Below are 16,658 nucleotides of genomic sequence, written 5' to 3'. Positions count from 1 at the left end.
TGGCATGAGAGGCTGCCCTGTGACCAGATGCCCTAACTACAAAGGAAGACAAAGCACCGCAAAAGGCGGCACATTCTGGGGAAATATAGGACATGACCAAAGAAAAGCTAAAAACACTAGGGGGGCATTCTCATGGCTTAAACTCCGGGTTACAAATCGAATTCAAGGTATAGCGTTCCTATTTGAACCCGAATTAACTCTAGAACAGTTCTAGATGAACCTGCAATCATTCCCACTAAGATCCGAATCTTAACCCGGGTTTTTATTTAATCCGTGTTAAGGGGCTTATATACAGGGTTAAAAAAATAGAAGGGTCGAACCTACAATTTTCCCTTGATTTGGGACAGGAATCGGAGTATTTAAATAGGAACAATCAGCCTCTGAAATCAGGTTAGCTGGATGGGAGGAGCAGAGCGCGATGGGCTGGCTCGGGGGAGTCGCCATTTCTGTCCCCATCCGTCGTCGCCGTCGCCATCTTTGCTTCCCTCATCCCTTTGTCCGCGGCGGTCTTTCAATAAGAGATAAGGATTATTAATTTTTTTAATTTTTTAATGGTTTATAGGCGCTTAATCTCTTCAGCACTTTAAGCGCCTGAAGTCCTGGCCGCTCAAGCGCCTGCATCTGTCAAAGGACTCTTAAAGGCTTCCACCGGTGGATTGCAACCTCCCCTCTGTGTGGGGAGAGCCATTGAACACCATTTGTAACGGAGGAGAGGGTGGGTGCACAGCAATCTCGGGGGAAATAGAGCCTTTCCATCTCTCTTTCCCAATCTGGGGAGACACAGGAAACCCTGGATATGTGTGTGTGTGTGTGTGTGTGTGTGTGTGTGTGTGTGTGTGTGTGTGTGTGTATTCATCTGTCAAAGGACTCTTAAAGGCTTCCCCGAGGAGAGCCATTGAACACCATTTGTAACGGAGGAGAGGCTGGATACACAGCAATCTGGGGGGAAATAGAGCCTTTCCTTCTCTCTTTCCCAAACGGAATCTGGGGAGACATAGGAAACCCTGGATGTGTGTGTGTGTGTGTGTGTGTGTGTGTGTGTGTGTGTGTATTCCACTTCAACCCACTGCTTTCTCCTCCTTGATCCAATTTTCCAACCCTGGGCTTTGGATGCAGAGACTCTAGCCACTTAAACCCACTGCCTTCTCCTCCTTGATCCAATTTTCCAAACACACACACACAAAGAGAGAGAGAGAGAAAGGAGGAGGCTGGGTCCATAAGCCAGCCTGATTCCATGCCCTCCTTTCCCAAGGCATGTCCTCCATTGCTCCCCCCGTCCAAGAGGACTTCCAAAATGCCCTCTCTCTCCCTTTGCACAGTCCAAAACCACACACTCATTCACGCAGAGTCCATAAGCCAAGCTGCAAAGAGGAGGAGAGAGGCTGGGCCAGGGAGGTGTGTGTGTATCCCTTTGAGACGTCTCTCCTAGGGACAGCAAGGCAACTTGTGTGTGTGTGTTTGCACACATGTATATATACACATATGAATGTGTGTGTGTGTGTATTAAGGTGAATTATAAAGTAACAACTTTTTCCATCTTATGGGCTCCTGTGGATTTGTACATGTGGAGAGGCAAACTTATATTTGCCAGGAGAATACAATGCTGTAGTTGAAGGGAATGGACTACAACCATTCTGAGAGCCTCAAACAACACGAATCCCAGGATCATAGGATAGAGGCCATGGCTTGTTAAATGGCATTGAACTGATATAACTATACACTCTGGAAACAGATGCCCAACCATTAAAAACAGCTTCTTAAGCCGTCCCTCACCTGGCTTGGCTTTCAGCCCCTCGGTGGTCTTGGTTGCCCTTCAGAACCATGGCTGGCTCTTTTCAAGTCTGGAATGGACCCCAGAGTGGTTCACTGTTTTCCTGGCATAAAGCCACTCAGCCACTGGAATACCTGGGGGCCTGGCTAGGCCTGTATTTGTGACACTGGCTTGACCCATGGCCACCACTAATGCTGCCTCCGCCCTACCACCAGGTCGCCCTTCACCCCAGCCACCCTTCAGCAGGCTACGGGGAACGTCATCAGCCACTCTCTTTGGGGCGATTTGACTACCAGGGCAAGGACTTTGCGCATCCTCCGCCTGCTGAGAGATGGCTTCCGACATGAGAGCTCCATTGCTGGGCAGGTAAGGGAAGAAGAGGAGGAGGAAAAGTGACCCTAAGAAGGAGGCATCATGGATAACTTCTGACTGGAGAGCGCCAGTGCCAGAAGGTGAGGAGGAGGAGGATGGGAGAGAGAGACCAAAGAAGAAAAACAGCTGTGAACTGAGAGATATGGGCTGGAGATTAGATAAGACAACAACATCCCACAATCCCCCAGCCAATCAGTGCCATGGGTGGTTAGAGGACTTTGTTGATTTTGATCCAACTATATAACATTCCCCAAATGGAGAAAAGGTATAAGACTAGTAAGGATCAAAAGGATTCATCAGATCTTCCAACTGGACCCCAGGGAAAAGGAAAAGATCCCCAGTAATGGCTATGCAACATGGGTTGAATTCAAGATTCCAAGAGTTTCCCATCCTGCCTTGTGCAAAGATGGGCTCATTCATTCGCTCTCGTTCTCTCCTTTCCCCTTCAGCTCTACAACATCATCCCAGGGATCATGGACTATTGTGCCTGGCGCTCACCAAGGCTTTTCGAAGATACGTTGGCATCAAGGAGTTCATAGCCCAGATCAAGGATCACGAGAACCTTTGACCCTTCAAATACTCCCGGGACTTCATAGATGCCTTCCTCCTCAAAATGGAGCAGTGGGACATGGGCAAAGGCCACAGAATAACCTTTTGGGATCCATCTGGAATTTGGACAAAGAATATCATGGGCTTTTCACAAAATGGCTGCCAAATAAGGGTTTGGTGGGTCTCAAAATGGCTGCCAGAGGAGATCTACAGCCCACCAAATGGCTGCCCTGGTGGGAAATTACCGTCTCTTTCATCCTTCTTCACTCTCTTTGCAGGAGAAGACCAACCCCACGACCGAATTACTAAGGACAATCGTGATCAGTGACCGTCCTGATTATACTTGTGCTGGACAGAAACCCTCCAGTAACCACCCTGAGATACATATGCATGCTTCGCTTGAACACCACAGGGAAGGTTTGCCAGCCCTTGAGCCGGTTGTGTTTCATTGCACACGAGCAGACAAACTGGAGAGGATGCGGCCATTTGATTTTGCTTGAGCGAACTGGAAGGCCCTTCCCCCTCCGCTCCTCTACTGATGCACCCAGGGATTCCTTAATCGATACTGTCTTCCTGCATGGCAGGGAGCTGGACGGGTGTGCCCTTGTGGCCTCTTCCAGCGCTATGAGTCTATGGTTCTGATGGATTAAATGCAAAGTACTTTTGAACTTTGTGAATCCTTTTGCAGCAACTGAAGTAAGCTGGGGACAAATGGGAAAGTGGGAGGAGAGGAGAGGAGAGGAGAGGAGAGGAGAGGGAGAGAAAGTGGGACATCTTTAAAGTCTGGAGAAATGGTGGGCTGTATTATGTTTAAAAGAAGAAGGAGGAAGGAGGGAAGGAATTTAAGGAAGGAAGGAAGAAGGAAAGGAAGGCATGGAAGGGAAACCCGCAAAACTGGTCTTCTTTTTCCTCCATCTGTTGAATGCACTTCATCTTTGCCTTGCCTCTGCTTCCAAGCAAAGATCCACGAGGAAATCGACCGAGTGATCGGCGCCGGAACGTCCCCGCCATGAAGGGCCGTCCGGGAGGCCCTACACAGAGCCGTCATCCAACGAACCCAGAGGTTTCTCGATCTCGTCCCAGGGGGATCTTCCGGGGCAAAGAGGGACGTGCAACGGGAAGGCTTTACCATCGCAAAGGTACCACCAGGATTTGGGTGGGATCAGGTGGTGTTTTTGGCAAAAGGCCCAAGAGAAGCCTTGTGATGATCAACAGACAGCCAAAACTTGTACCTCATAGAGCATCACATTAGTCAGGTCAGGGTAGGCAACCTGCGGCCCGTGGGCCAGAGTGGCCCGGCAAGGCCTTGGGACCGGCCCGACCTGTCCGCTGCGCTGATTGCGCTGGGGCCTTTGGGGGGCAATTTCTATGAAAGCCTCAGAAACTGCATTTATTAACTTTTTTAAAAATCAGCAAATTTTTTCGCGTGTCCTCCATTTTTTAAAAACAAATGTCTTCTATTTGAAAAGTTGTCCTACATTGTCCTGGTTTATTTATATATTTAATTTTTGTTTTAAAAAAAAATATTTAATTATTATTTTTTGGCTTCGGCCCCCCAGTTTGTCTGAGGGACAGCAACCCCGGCCCCCGTCTCAAAAAGGTTGCCTACCCCTGGTCTGTCCTCTAAAGCAATCCTCTTGCACTGGAGGACCTACAAATGCTAGAGTAGTGTTTTCTCTAGAATCTCGAGTCCTCCCTCTTGACTCTATGTCAATGTCTAGCAGAATCATGCAGAAGGTGCCATAGATTCATAGAGAGAACATATTTACTCAAATCCATGAATAAGCAAATCAGCAAAATCAAAACCAAAATGTGTGGAGGCTGACTATATTGTTCAGTGTATCAAACAACATAATATTGTTTTTTATATGTTAAAAAAAAAGTTTGCAGGCAGCTTCCAAATTACTTTTAGAAAAATAAAAAAAATGGCTGTCACTGGAACAAAACTGGTAATCTGAACTAGAGTGAATCCATTGAAGCAATGGGATTTAGTATGTAGGACTCACCACAATGGACTCGGTACAGTGGTACCACCGCGGGTACGAAAGCACCGCGTTACGAAATTGCCGGATACGAAAAATCCATAGGAAAAAACTGTTCCGGGTTACTTTTTTTTTTTCAGCTTACGAAAAATTTTGGGTGCTTTTCCGGCGCTTTTTCGCACGAAATCGCGCTTCCAGCGCAGCGCCTATGGCTTTTCGGCTTGCGAAAGATTTCGGTTACGAAGGGCCCCGAGGATCGAATTAATTTCGTAACCCGGGGTACCACTGTACTTCTATAATAGTTGGGACTCACCCAAAGGGCTTCAGCCATGACTTTGGCTAAATAACTTTGGAGGGACCCCATATTTGATTTGATGCAACTAGTCTTTGAGGCCTTCCTCCAAATTTTGGAGAAGGCGTGATAATCTCTCTAGTAGCCACTTTTGCAGACTCTCGCCGTTCTGTATTCCTTCTGGCAGGGGTCTACCAGTGTGGGAGGCGTCCTCTGCCCTGCATGAAGGAAAGCAATTTAAAATCCACTTCGTTTTGGACCCCGAACATTTCCTGGATTGAAAAGGGAGATTTCAAGAAAACAGCCGACATGCCTTTCTCCGCAGGTAATGAAGAAGATGGCTGGATGTGGAAAGTGGGGAGTATATACCTATACACAAATATTGGAAGAGCAGACCAAAATGTGGGAACCCTAGAATCATAGAATCGTAGAGTTGGAAGAACGCGAGAGCCATCCAGTCCAACCCATTCTGCATGCGGAAATCCAGATCAAAGCATCCCTGACAGATGGCATCCAGCCCCTGTTTAAAGACCTCCAAGGAGAGACTCCACTACAATCCGAGGAAGGATTGTGTGTTCACTGTCGAACAGCCCTTACTGTCAGGAAGTCCCCTCCTAATGTTCAGGTGAGAATCTCTTTCCTGTAGCTTGCATCCATTGTTCCGGGTCCTGTTCTCTGGAGCAGCAGAAAACAAGCTTGCTCCCTCCTAAATAGACATCCCTTCAAATATTTAAACAGGGCTATCATATCACCTCTTAACCTTCTTTTCTTCCAGGCTAAACATCCCCAGCTCCCTCATAGGGCATGGTTTCCCTCTATGCAGACAATTCTCCCATGACAAGAATCTTTGCAGTTTGGGATTATTCTATGGGGAAAGAGAACCCAATAGGATCGTGGAACTGAAAACGTGGATTTTCTGCACAGAAACGCCCCATTTTCTGTGCAGGAAGGACATTTCCCATCCAGAATAAATGAAAATTAGCATTCCTGCACAGAAAATGTGGCCTGTGGTCCTGAATTGTTAAGCAACCAGGGTGATGGAGCGCTGTCATGATAGTTATATCTTGACAAGGCCACATGTGTTTCCCCTTGCCGAACATAATCCCCAGCTTGGCATCCAAGTAAAGTATTTCTGAGATACTGGAAACCAGGGCACTGGGTTATTACAATGCACTGCGCTTCCCTGGAGCAGAGGGATATTGAGAAGATGGAGAGCATCCAGAGGAGAAGGCCAAATGGTGAAAGTCTGGAAACCACAATCTATGGGGAGTGTAGGTTTACAGAGCTGTTATCTTTAGTCTGGAAAGAGAAGGTTAAGGGGACATGTAAGCCTTGTTTAAGTATTTGAAGGAGGGTCACATTGAGGATGGAGCAAGCTTGTCTCTGTTGCTCCAGAGAATAGGACCAGAACAATGGATGCAAGCTCCAGGAAAAGAGATTCATATCAACAACAACAAAGAAAAACTTCCTGACAGTAAGGGCTGCTCGTCAATGGAGTGATGGAGTCTCCTTCTCTGGAGGTTTTAGGTGCAAGTTGGATGGCCATCGGTCAGGGATGCTTTGATTTAGAGTTCCTGCATGGCAGATGGGGTTGGACGGATGGCCCTTGTTGCTCTTCTAGCTCGATATGAGCAAGGGGCCCTCAAGCCACACGGAATGAAACAAAGACCAAGAAACAAGGCCACAAACGATGGGGCATGGAGGCCCGTGGGAATAACAGAGCAGGTAAGTACGTTTTTTTACTGCAGCTCCCCATCCCCCAGTCTTGTGGCAGAGCGGGAGGATTCTGCAACTGTAGTTTAAGGATGCACGGCTGCTCTACAGAAATAAAGGCACTGTGACACCACTTTAGTGCTGCACACCTACATCCTATGGAAGCTAGGAGGCTGTCGTTTACAAGGTCTATAGTTTCGCTCTGCCAAAGAGTACACTGGTGCCTCACTAACTACAGATCCTAGGATCTGTAGACTGGAGCCATGGCAGTTAAGCACGGTCAAACGGCATAACTCCTGCAGTGCAGATGCACCCCCAAAGTGTAACCTTCACTTATATGGGTAGATATGCCCTTCCTTACGATGCTCTTAACATGCACCTTCTGCTTCCTCTCCTCCAGGAAAGAGGAACTGCTTGGCGAGATGGCCCGGATGGAGCTCTTCCTATACCTCACCACCATCCGCGAGCTTCCAGTCAAGTACCCCCCGGGAGTGAACCAAAATTGACCTCACAACCGGACGTCATTGGTTCGAAACATCCCACGCCAAATCCCCTTCTGCTTCTGCCTTCTCCCGCGCGTAAGAGGCCCACTCTGTTGCTCTGAGAAAAATCTCATGGAGTCTCTCCTTATTGTATATCCTTCCCTTTTAATTGTAAGCTTTATGTAACAGTTTACAATTCCTTGTCTCACCTCCTCTTGAGGTGAAACATGAGCCATCGCTTGCTCTCTGATCACAGCCACCTTGCCTTCTCCTTGTGGCTAGAAGGTCAAACGCAGGCCCTGATTCTGCCAGCCCAAGACCAGGGCTAGTGGCCGCTGGTGGTGGCTCCTGTGTCAGTGGCTCAGCGAATCCACTCAAGGCTCTAAAGTACCTTCCAATGAGCTGAACTATTCCTAACTAGGTCCAGCACCTTGGATAGTTCTTTTGGGTTGGAAATAAAGTTCCCAGCCTTGTGTGTTGCTTTAGTCGTTTCCTTCCAACTAGGGTGACCCTAAGGCAACCTGATCATGGGACATTCTTGCCAGTTTCTTCAGATGGAGCTTGCCTTTGACATCCTCTGAGACCGAGAGAATGTGACTGCCCAAGGTCACCCAAGGGTTTTACATGGTGAGCCAGGGCAAAACTTTGTCAAAATGTGGTTTTGTTTATTGTTTTTCTGCTCTACCATTTTTATCACTTTGCCGGATGAAGAAGCCTGTGGAGCTTGCAAAAACTTTAAAGGTATAATGTGCATTTGGTCACCCAATAAAAGGTATCGTGGTGGATTGGACATGCCTGGTACGGGGCTATAGGCCGAACTGGCTACCCATGGATACACTTCCTGGCCTGGGGAGTCATGCCAATGCTCAAACCATAACACCAGACTCAGCTTGTGTGGGATGCAAAACTTGAAAATGTCAAAATATCAGAGCTAAAACTACTAGAAATCGGCTGTCTTTAGAGAGATAGCAGAAAAAGTGTGCCCCAATCTGAGCTTGCTTGCAGTGAGACAGACCTGACTCAACATAAACAAGACAGGTTGTTCTTCTGGTTGCAAACTTTGACAGCCAGTTTACTTATGGCTCGTGCCGTTTAACATTCACACAGGGGAGTTAAACCAGCTGAGGAATAGATTAGTAGAAGAAAGACGTTAATTCGCCGACTTAGTGATCAGAAAACATAGAGGTATAGGCGAAGTATAGTAATACCTTGGAGCAAACATTGATCAAAGGGGAGACAGCAGTCCAGAAGAGGGGAACGGAGAGGGCAGCATGGAGAAACAAGAAAGAGATCCTGAAGGTACTGAGAACTAAAGTGAGGATCATCCAAGCCATTGTATCCCCTCGCCATGTGCGCATGCGAAGACGGACAGTGAAGAAAGTGGACAGAAGGGAAGTCAACTCATTTGAGATCTGGTTCTGGAGAAGAATGCTGAGGATGTATTCATCATATTTATCAATGACTTGGATAAGGGATAGAGGAGTGCCCGTATCAAATTTGCTAATGGCACCATGAGGAAAGGGTCATAGTTCAAAGTGACCTTAAGGATTAAAAACTATGCCTCAGAATGAACCACCAGCAGTTTATGCTGCCATTTTGCATCTGCGTATCACTGGGAACGAAGGCAGCAAGGATGACTAAGGGGAGGCCAAGAGCAGGGAGACATAGAGCAGCCTGTGGGCCACTTTTCTGGCCCCAAAGGACACTCTCCTTCCCCTAAAATTCCTACTGCTCCAAATTTGACCATTTCGGAGCAATATTAGCCAATGTTCACCCCCAGAAACCACACAGAAAGTCATGTGAAAAAAATGCAGAAATACTCTCCTTCCTCCGCAAACACACAGAACCCCATTGTTGTTGTTGTGCTGGTTGCTGTTGTGTTGGTTGTTGTGTGCCCTGAAGTAGTTTCTGACTTAGGTTGGTCCTAATAAGAAGCTACTATGGGGTTTTCTTAGCAAGTTTTGTTCAGAGGTTTGTCACTGCCTTCCTCTGGGGCTGAGAAAGTGGGACTTGACCAAGTGGGTTTCCATGGCTGAGCAGGGTCTCCAGAGTCTTACTCAGTGCTCAAACCACTACACCACACTGGTTCTCCAGAACCCCATGCTATCCCCAAATATGACGTCACGTCCTGATACCATTTTGAGGGGCAGCAGAAGGATAGAGGGGCACGTGGGCTTGCTGTGGGGGTACATGGCCTTTGTGGGGTCTGTGGGGAGGAGAGTAGGCCCTTGGCGCCCATTGAGTTGAGCATATGTCAGCAATCTATAGCTCCCAAGACACTGTAGACCTCCAGCCCCTTTCAGCCCCAGCCAACAAGGCCAATGGTCCAGGATCATGAGAGTTGCAGTTCAGCAACATCTGGAGGATCAGAGAGTTCCCTCCCCTGCTCTTGGGCTCTGGGTTCAAATCTGTACTGAATTCTTTGAAGTTCAGCAAGTGGTACAAGCAGGAAATCTCTTGCAGGAAGCCTTCTTCATGCAAGGCATGTGCTCTCCCATTGAGCCATTCCCGCTACACTTCCCTGAATCATGGCTGTCATTCCTGATGCTAGGCTTCATGCGCCAAGAAGGAACTCCAGGCAAAATCCCGCTTCCTCTTCACACCAACATGGCACAGATTCGGAATGGTTGAGAGGAGGGCTCTTGTCCTTTCTCCAGGGCAACTCATCTTGCGCAGGTGGATCTGGCTCACTTCTAGCTTCAGGAGATTATCAGGCGTGGGAAAGAATGTCCCATCCTTTTCCCATACTTATGGCACGATCACGAGACGATTTTCATACAACGTCATCTTATCCTGTCAGTCCCCAGTCATTAAACTGCGATGGACCATGAATGTGCAAAAGACTTTCAAATTATGTCACACTGATCCTGTCATTGTCCTGTCAGTGAAGTGGAATTGTCCCATTCTTGCCCTGCATTTTTTATTCACGGAAGAACGTGTTAATGCAATTCCACTTCGATGACAGTTTAATGTCAGGATCAGCACAAATGTATGAATGTCTTTCATGCAATCTCTGTCCCGGATGGGATAAGGACAGGTTTTGCTTTTGTCCCCCATCTCATAATCTCCTGCATGAGATGGGGCTAGTCGACACATACATGTATTGTGCGTATTTCAGCGGATTTTTGCACATCGGTATCAATGCTTAATTGTCAGCATGTGCAAACCATGGGGGGGTTGCCCATGTTGCCATCACCCACCTTTGAACTTATGGCTTCCAGCACAAATTTGTATGTATTCACCCTCCTTCTGCCAAAAATGCACAACTGTGCAAATCCATGCAAAGGGAATGGAAAGCCATATGTTCAGTAATGCGTATCCTTGAAGATGCACCAGTAAAAACTGCAAATACTTTTTCAGTTCAGTTTTATGGAGGGTTTTTTTGGGGGGGGGGGTGAGGGGAAACGCAAAAAGCCCAAACTCCTCTGAATTGTGTGTATTGGGATTGCATTCTAATAGAATGAAAAGGGGTTCTAATCATATCGACAAAACTATGGGCCAATGCTCATTCCTCTTCTCTGGCTGCCATCTGTCAGGTGTCATCATGTCCAACGGCGAGCGCTGGGTCCAGATCCGGCGCTTCTCCCTCATGACCATGAGGAACTTTGGGATGGGAAAGAAAAGCATTGAGGAACGGATTCAAGAAGAGGCAGAGTACCTGGTGAAGGAGCTCAGGGACAGAAAAGGTACTCTGATTTGTTAAATGCATTTATTTGAGAGGTAGAAAGGACTCAAAGTGCTGTCTTTACTGATATCTTTCCTTTGCTGAGGTTGTGAGGAGTAGCATTTACTCTCCATTCATAGCTAGAAAACAGTATTTGATATTTATTCTAACAAACTCCAATGGGCTGAGTGTTGGGGTTTGCCTCTACTTCTTCTCTGGTACCCCTTTAATGGACATTTCCATCCTATGGGATCCTGGGATTTGTACATTGGAGAGGCACTTATATTTGCCAGGAGAATACAATGCTGTAGTTGAAGGGAATGGACTACACCATTCTGAGAGCCTCAACAGACTACGAATCCCAGGATTCCATAGGATAGAGGCATGGCTGTTAAAAATGGCATTGAACTGATATAACTATACACTCTGGAAACAGATGCCCTAACCATTAAAAACAGCTTCTTAAGCCGTTCCTCACCTGGCTTGGCTTCCAGCCCCTTGGTGGTCTTGGTTGCCCTTCAGAACCATGGCTGGCTCTTTTCAAGTCTGGAATGGACCCCAGAGTGGGTTCACTGTTTTCCTGGCATAAAAACCACCATCAGCCACTGGAATACCTGGGTGGCCTGGCTTTAGGCCCTGTATTTGTGACACTGGCTTGATCCATGGCCACCACTAATGCTGCTCTCCTCCCTGCCAGGTCTGCCCTTCACCCCAGCCACCCTTTTCAGCAGTGCTACGGGGAACGTCATCAGCCACATCCTCTTTGGAGAGCGATTTGACTACCAGGGCAAGGACTTTGTCCGCATCCTCCGCCTGCTGAGAGATGGCTTCCGACATGAGAGCTCCATTGCTGGGCAGGTAAGGAAGAGGAGGAGGAGGAAAAGGATGACCCTAAGAAGGAGGCATCATGGATAACTTCTGACTGGAGAGCTCCATTGCCAGAAGGTGAGGAGGAGGAGGATGGGAGAGAGAGACCAGAAGAAGGAAAAACAGCTGTGAACTGAGAGATATGGGCTGGAGATTAGATAAGACAACAACATCCACAATCCCCCAGCCAAGCTAGCCAGGGTGGTTAGAGGACTTTGGAGTTGTGATCCAACTATATAACATTCCCAAATGGAGAAAAGGTATAAGACTAGTAAGGATGGCACAAGGATTCATCAGTTCTTCCAACTGGACCCCAGAGAAAAGGAAAAGATCCCCATAGATGGCTATGCAACATGGGTTGAATTCAGATTCCAAGAGTTTCCCATCCTGTCTTGTGCAAAGATGGGCTCATTCTCTCTCGTTCTCTCTCTTTCCCCTTCAGCTCTACAACATCATCCCAGGGATCATGGACTATTTGCCTGGCGCTCACCAAAGGCTTTTCGAAGATACGTTGGCAGTCAAGGAGTTCATAGCCCAGCAAATCAAGGATCACGAGAAAATCTTTGACCCCTCAAATACTCCCCGGGACTTCATAGATGCCTTCCTCCTCAAAATGGAGCAGGTGGGACATGGGCAAGAGGCCACAGAATAACCTTTTGGGATCCATCTGGAATTTGGACAAAGAATATCATGGGCTGTTTCACAAAATGGCTGCCAAATAAGGGTTTGGTTGGTCTCAAAATGGCTGCCAGAGGAGATGCCACAGTCACCAAATGGCTGCCCTGGTGGGAAAGTACCTTCTCTTTCATCCTTCTTCTCTCTCTTTGCAGGAGAAGACCAACCCCACGACTGAATTTACTAAGGACAATCTGATCATGACCGTCCTCGATTTATACTTTGCTGGGACAGAAACCTCCAGTACCACCCTGAGATACATATGCATGCTTCTGCTTGAACACCCAGCAGTGGAAGGTTTGCCAGCCCTTGAGCCGGTTGTGTTTCATTGCACACGAGCAGACAAACTAGGAGAGGATGCGGCCATTTGATTTTGCTTGAGCGAACTGGGAAGACCTTCCCCCTCGGCTCCTCATACTGATGCACCCCAGGGATTCCTTAATCGATACTGTCTTCCTGCATGGCAGGGAGCTGGACTGGGTGGCCCTTGTGGCCTCTTCCAGCTCTATGAGTCTATGGTTCTATGGATTAAATGCAAAGTACTTTTGCACTTTTGAATCCTTTTGCAGCAACTGAAGTAAGCTGGGGACAAAATGGGAAAGTGGGAGGAGAGGAGAGGAGAGAAAGTGGGACATCTTTAAAGTCTGGAGAAATGGTGACTGTATTATGTTTAAAAGAGAAAGGAGGAAGGAGGGAAGGAATTAAGGAAGGAAGGAAGGAAGGAAGGAAGGAAGGAAGGAAGGAAGGAAGGAAGGGAGAACCAGCCAAAACTGGTCTTCTTTTCCTCCATCTGTTGAATGCACTTCACATCTTGCCTTTGCCTCTGCTTCCAGCAAAGATCCACGAGGAAATCGACCGAGTGATCGGCCGGGAACGTCCCCCCGCCATGAAGGACCGTCCTGGGATGCCCTACACAGAAGCTGTCATCCACGAAGCCCAGAGGTTTCTCGATCTCGTCCCCATGGGGATCTTCCGAATGGCAAAGAGGGACGTGCAACTAGAAGGCTTTACCGTCGCAAAGGTACCTAGGATTTGGGGTGATCAGGTGGTGGTTTTTTGCAAAAGGCCCAAGAGAAGCCTTGTGATGATCAACAGACAGCCAAAACTTTATCCTCATGATGCATCACATTAGTCTAGGTCCTCTAATGCAATCCTCTTGCACTGGAGGACCTACAAATGCCTAGAGTAGTGTTTTCTCTAGGAATCTCTAGGTCCTCCCTCTTGACTCTATGGTCAACTTCTAGCAGAATCATGCAGAAGGTGCCAGAGATTCATAGAGAGAACATATTACTCAAATCCATGAATAAGCAAATCAGCAAAATCAAAACCAAAAATGTGTGGAGGGCTGACTATCTTTGTTCATGTGGTCAAACCACATAATATTTTATATGTTAAAAAAAAAAGTTTGCAGGCAGCTTTCCAAATTACTTTTAGAAAAAAATGGCTGTCAACTGGAACAAACTGGTAATCTGAATCCATTGAAGCAATGGGATTTATGTATGTATTGACTCACCACAATGGACTCGGTACTTCTATAATAGTTGGGACTCACCCAAAGGGCTTCAGCCATGACTTTGCTAAATAACTTTGGAGGGACCCCATATTTTGATTTGATGCAACTAGTCTTTGAGGCCTTCCTCCAAAATTTGGAGAAGACAGTGATAATCTCTCTTAGTAGCCACTTTTGCAGACTCTCGCCGTTCTGTATTCCCTTCTGGCAGGGGTCTACCATTGTGGTGATGCTGTCCTCTGCCCTGCATGAAGGAAAGCAATTTAAAAATCCACTTCGTTTTGACCCCGAACATTTCCTGGATGAAAAGGGAGATTTCAAGAAGAACGGAGCCGACATGCCTTTCTCCGCAGGTATGAAGAAGAATGGCTGGATTTGGGAAAGTGGGGAGTATATACCTATACACAAATATTTGAAGAGCAGACCAAAAATGTTGGGAACCCTAGAATCATAGAATCGTAGAGTTGGAAGAGACCGCGAGGGCCATCCAGTCCAACCCCATTCTGCCATGCAGGAAATCCAGATCAAAGCATCCCTGACAGATGGCCATCCAGCCTCCGTTTGAAGACCTCCAAGGAGGGAGACTCCACCACACTCCGAGGGAGTGTGTTCCACTGTCGGACAGCCCTTACTGTCAGGAAGTTCCTCCTAATGACGCAAAAAAAAAAAAAATTGTCAACTTGTGGTCTACTTGGACTCCTAGATCCTCAGACGTTTTCATTCAGCAGGGTGTCACCCACTCCTTATCTGGTGCATTTTATTTTTCTTGGCCCTAAGTGCAATACCTTACATTCTGCCGTGTTGAATTCATTTTCTTAGCTTTTGGCCCAGCTTTCTAGTCTATTCAGGTCATTGAATCTTGATCCTGCCTCTGGGGGATTAGCTATTCCCCCTAATTTTGATCATCTGCAAATTGATAAGTGGCTTCCAATCGGTCATCTAGAGGTCATGATAAAGATGTTGAATAGCACGGGCCCAGGACAGAGCCCCACTGGACACCCCACTGGTCACTTCTCTCTAGGATGAAGGGAGCCATTGTTGAGCACCCTTTGGGCTTCGGCCGGTCAACCAATACAAGCCATGTAACAGTTCCTTTGTCTAGCCCACATGTTACCAGTGGTTTGCAAGAATTGTCATGGGAAACTTTGTCAAAGCCCTTAGAGAAATCAAGATCTACTAATCCACAGCATCCCTTCATCTACCAAGATGGTCATTTATCAAAGAAAAGAAGTAGGTTTTGTCTGGCATAGACTTCTTCTCTGAACCCTTTGGACTTTTTTTGTGATATGGCATTGCCTTTTCTAAGATGTTGCACAGACCTCGTTTAATGATCTTGCTCCATAATCTTTCCTTTTATCGATGTCAGACTAACTGGGACGATAATTGTTGGGATCCCGCTTTTTCCCCTTTTGAAGATGGGAAAACGTTTCCCTCCTCCAGTCTGGCTGGATCTCTCCTGTTCTCCAGGAGTTTTTCAAAACGATGCCAATGGCTCCGATATTACTTTGCCAGTTCTTTTATACCTTGGATGGAGTGCATCTGGTCCCGAGACGACTAATTCGTTTAGATTAATAAGGTATTCTCTACTATCTCTTTACTTATTCTGAGTTGAAATTCCTCGTATCTGCTGGTTTGAGAAAGTCCCCATCCGTCCTGAACTCCTTTATCTTTTAGTATTCTGACCATGGAATCCGCCCTCAATCTTCCTAAGTTTCTGGCAATCCGCTCTCTAAAGTCTAGGAGTGCGTGTCGGACGTAGGCCTGGCTTCTCCTTTCCACGGTATTACAAACTACAAACCCAGGAACATGGTCACTTCCACATAATCCCACCACTTGCACCCCCATTAACCAAGTCACCGTTGTTGGTTAGGATCAGATCTAAAATAGCTGACCCCCTTGTGCCTTTCCACCTTTTGGACCATGAAATTGTGCGTTCCAGGCAAGTGAGGAATTTGCTAGGCCAGCCGTGAGGATTTTGGCTGAGTTTGACTTCCTTCCCAGCAAATCTCAGGTAGTTGAAGTCGCCCATCACTACTACATCTCTCTTTTCTGACTGTGTGGTCATCTGTTTCGTAGAAGGCTCATCCAATTCCCTTCCGTCTGACTTGGGGGTCTGTAGTAGACTCACCACCGTAAAAGCAATCCCTTGTTGTTTCTCTCCCTTTGGATTCTTATCCAGATGCTCTCCTCCTGGCTTCCATGATTGATGTCCAGGATCTCTTCACTGGTGTAATATCTCTGACATAGAGTGCTATTCCTCCTCCTTTCCGGTTTTGGCCTATTTCTTCTTAATAAGGTTATCCCCTCTATTTCCACATTCCAATCATGAGACTCATCCCACCAGGTTTCATCATGATGCCTTTACAGTGGTGCCTCGGGTTACGAAATTAATTCGTTCCGCGGCCGCTTTCTTAACCCGAAAAGCCCTTCGTAAGCCGAATTGCCATATGCGACTAATGTGGGAAAATCCGCGTTTCGTGCGAAAAAGCGCGAAAAGCACCAAAAAATTTTCTTCTGTATCACCCGAAAAAACATCGTAACCCGGAACAGTTTGATTCCTATGGGATTGTTTTTCGTATCCCGAAATTTCGTAACCTGGGTATTTCGTATCCCGAGGTACCACTGTATATCATATTTGCTTTGTTGTGCTAGGGTCGAGTTCATCTTGCTTATTTCCCATGCTCTGGTCATTAGTGTAGAGACATCGGTCAGAGACCATGGTCCCTTTTACTTGCTGCCTGTGCAAGTTTTTTTTGCCTCCCACTGTTTGTGGGTCCTTGC

At 47.0% G+C, this 16,658-nt stretch overlaps 1 protein-coding gene across 1 annotated transcript in view; it reads left to right on the top strand.

Moving 5' to 3' along the window:
- Nucleotides 1-8,729: 8,729 nt before the first annotated feature.
- LOC121932833 (cytochrome P450 2C11-like) overlaps nucleotides 8,730-16,658 on the top strand; it is a 20,594-nt gene continuing 12,665 nt past the window's right edge. The window contains exons 1-6 of the mRNA XM_042471845.1: nucleotides 8,730-10,847; nucleotides 11,523-11,683; nucleotides 12,135-12,314; nucleotides 12,523-12,664; nucleotides 13,201-13,388; nucleotides 14,089-14,230. Coding sequence (XP_042327779.1) covers nucleotides 10,622-10,847; nucleotides 11,523-11,683; nucleotides 12,135-12,314; nucleotides 12,523-12,664; nucleotides 13,201-13,388; nucleotides 14,089-14,230 — 1,039 coding nt within the window. The 5' untranslated portion in view covers nucleotides 8,730-10,621. The remainder of the gene's footprint in view (nucleotides 10,848-11,522; nucleotides 11,684-12,134; nucleotides 12,315-12,522; nucleotides 12,665-13,200; nucleotides 13,389-14,088; nucleotides 14,231-16,658) is intronic.

This window comes from Sceloporus undulatus, chromosome 6 (genome assembly GCF_019175285.1).
Source record: "Sceloporus undulatus isolate JIND9_A2432 ecotype Alabama chromosome 6, SceUnd_v1.1, whole genome shotgun sequence".
NCBI classification, from domain to species: Eukaryota; Metazoa; Chordata; class Lepidosauria; order Squamata; family Phrynosomatidae; genus Sceloporus; species Sceloporus undulatus.
Note: the sequence above shows the minus strand (reverse complement) of the source record. Positions and strands in the feature narration are given on the sequence as shown.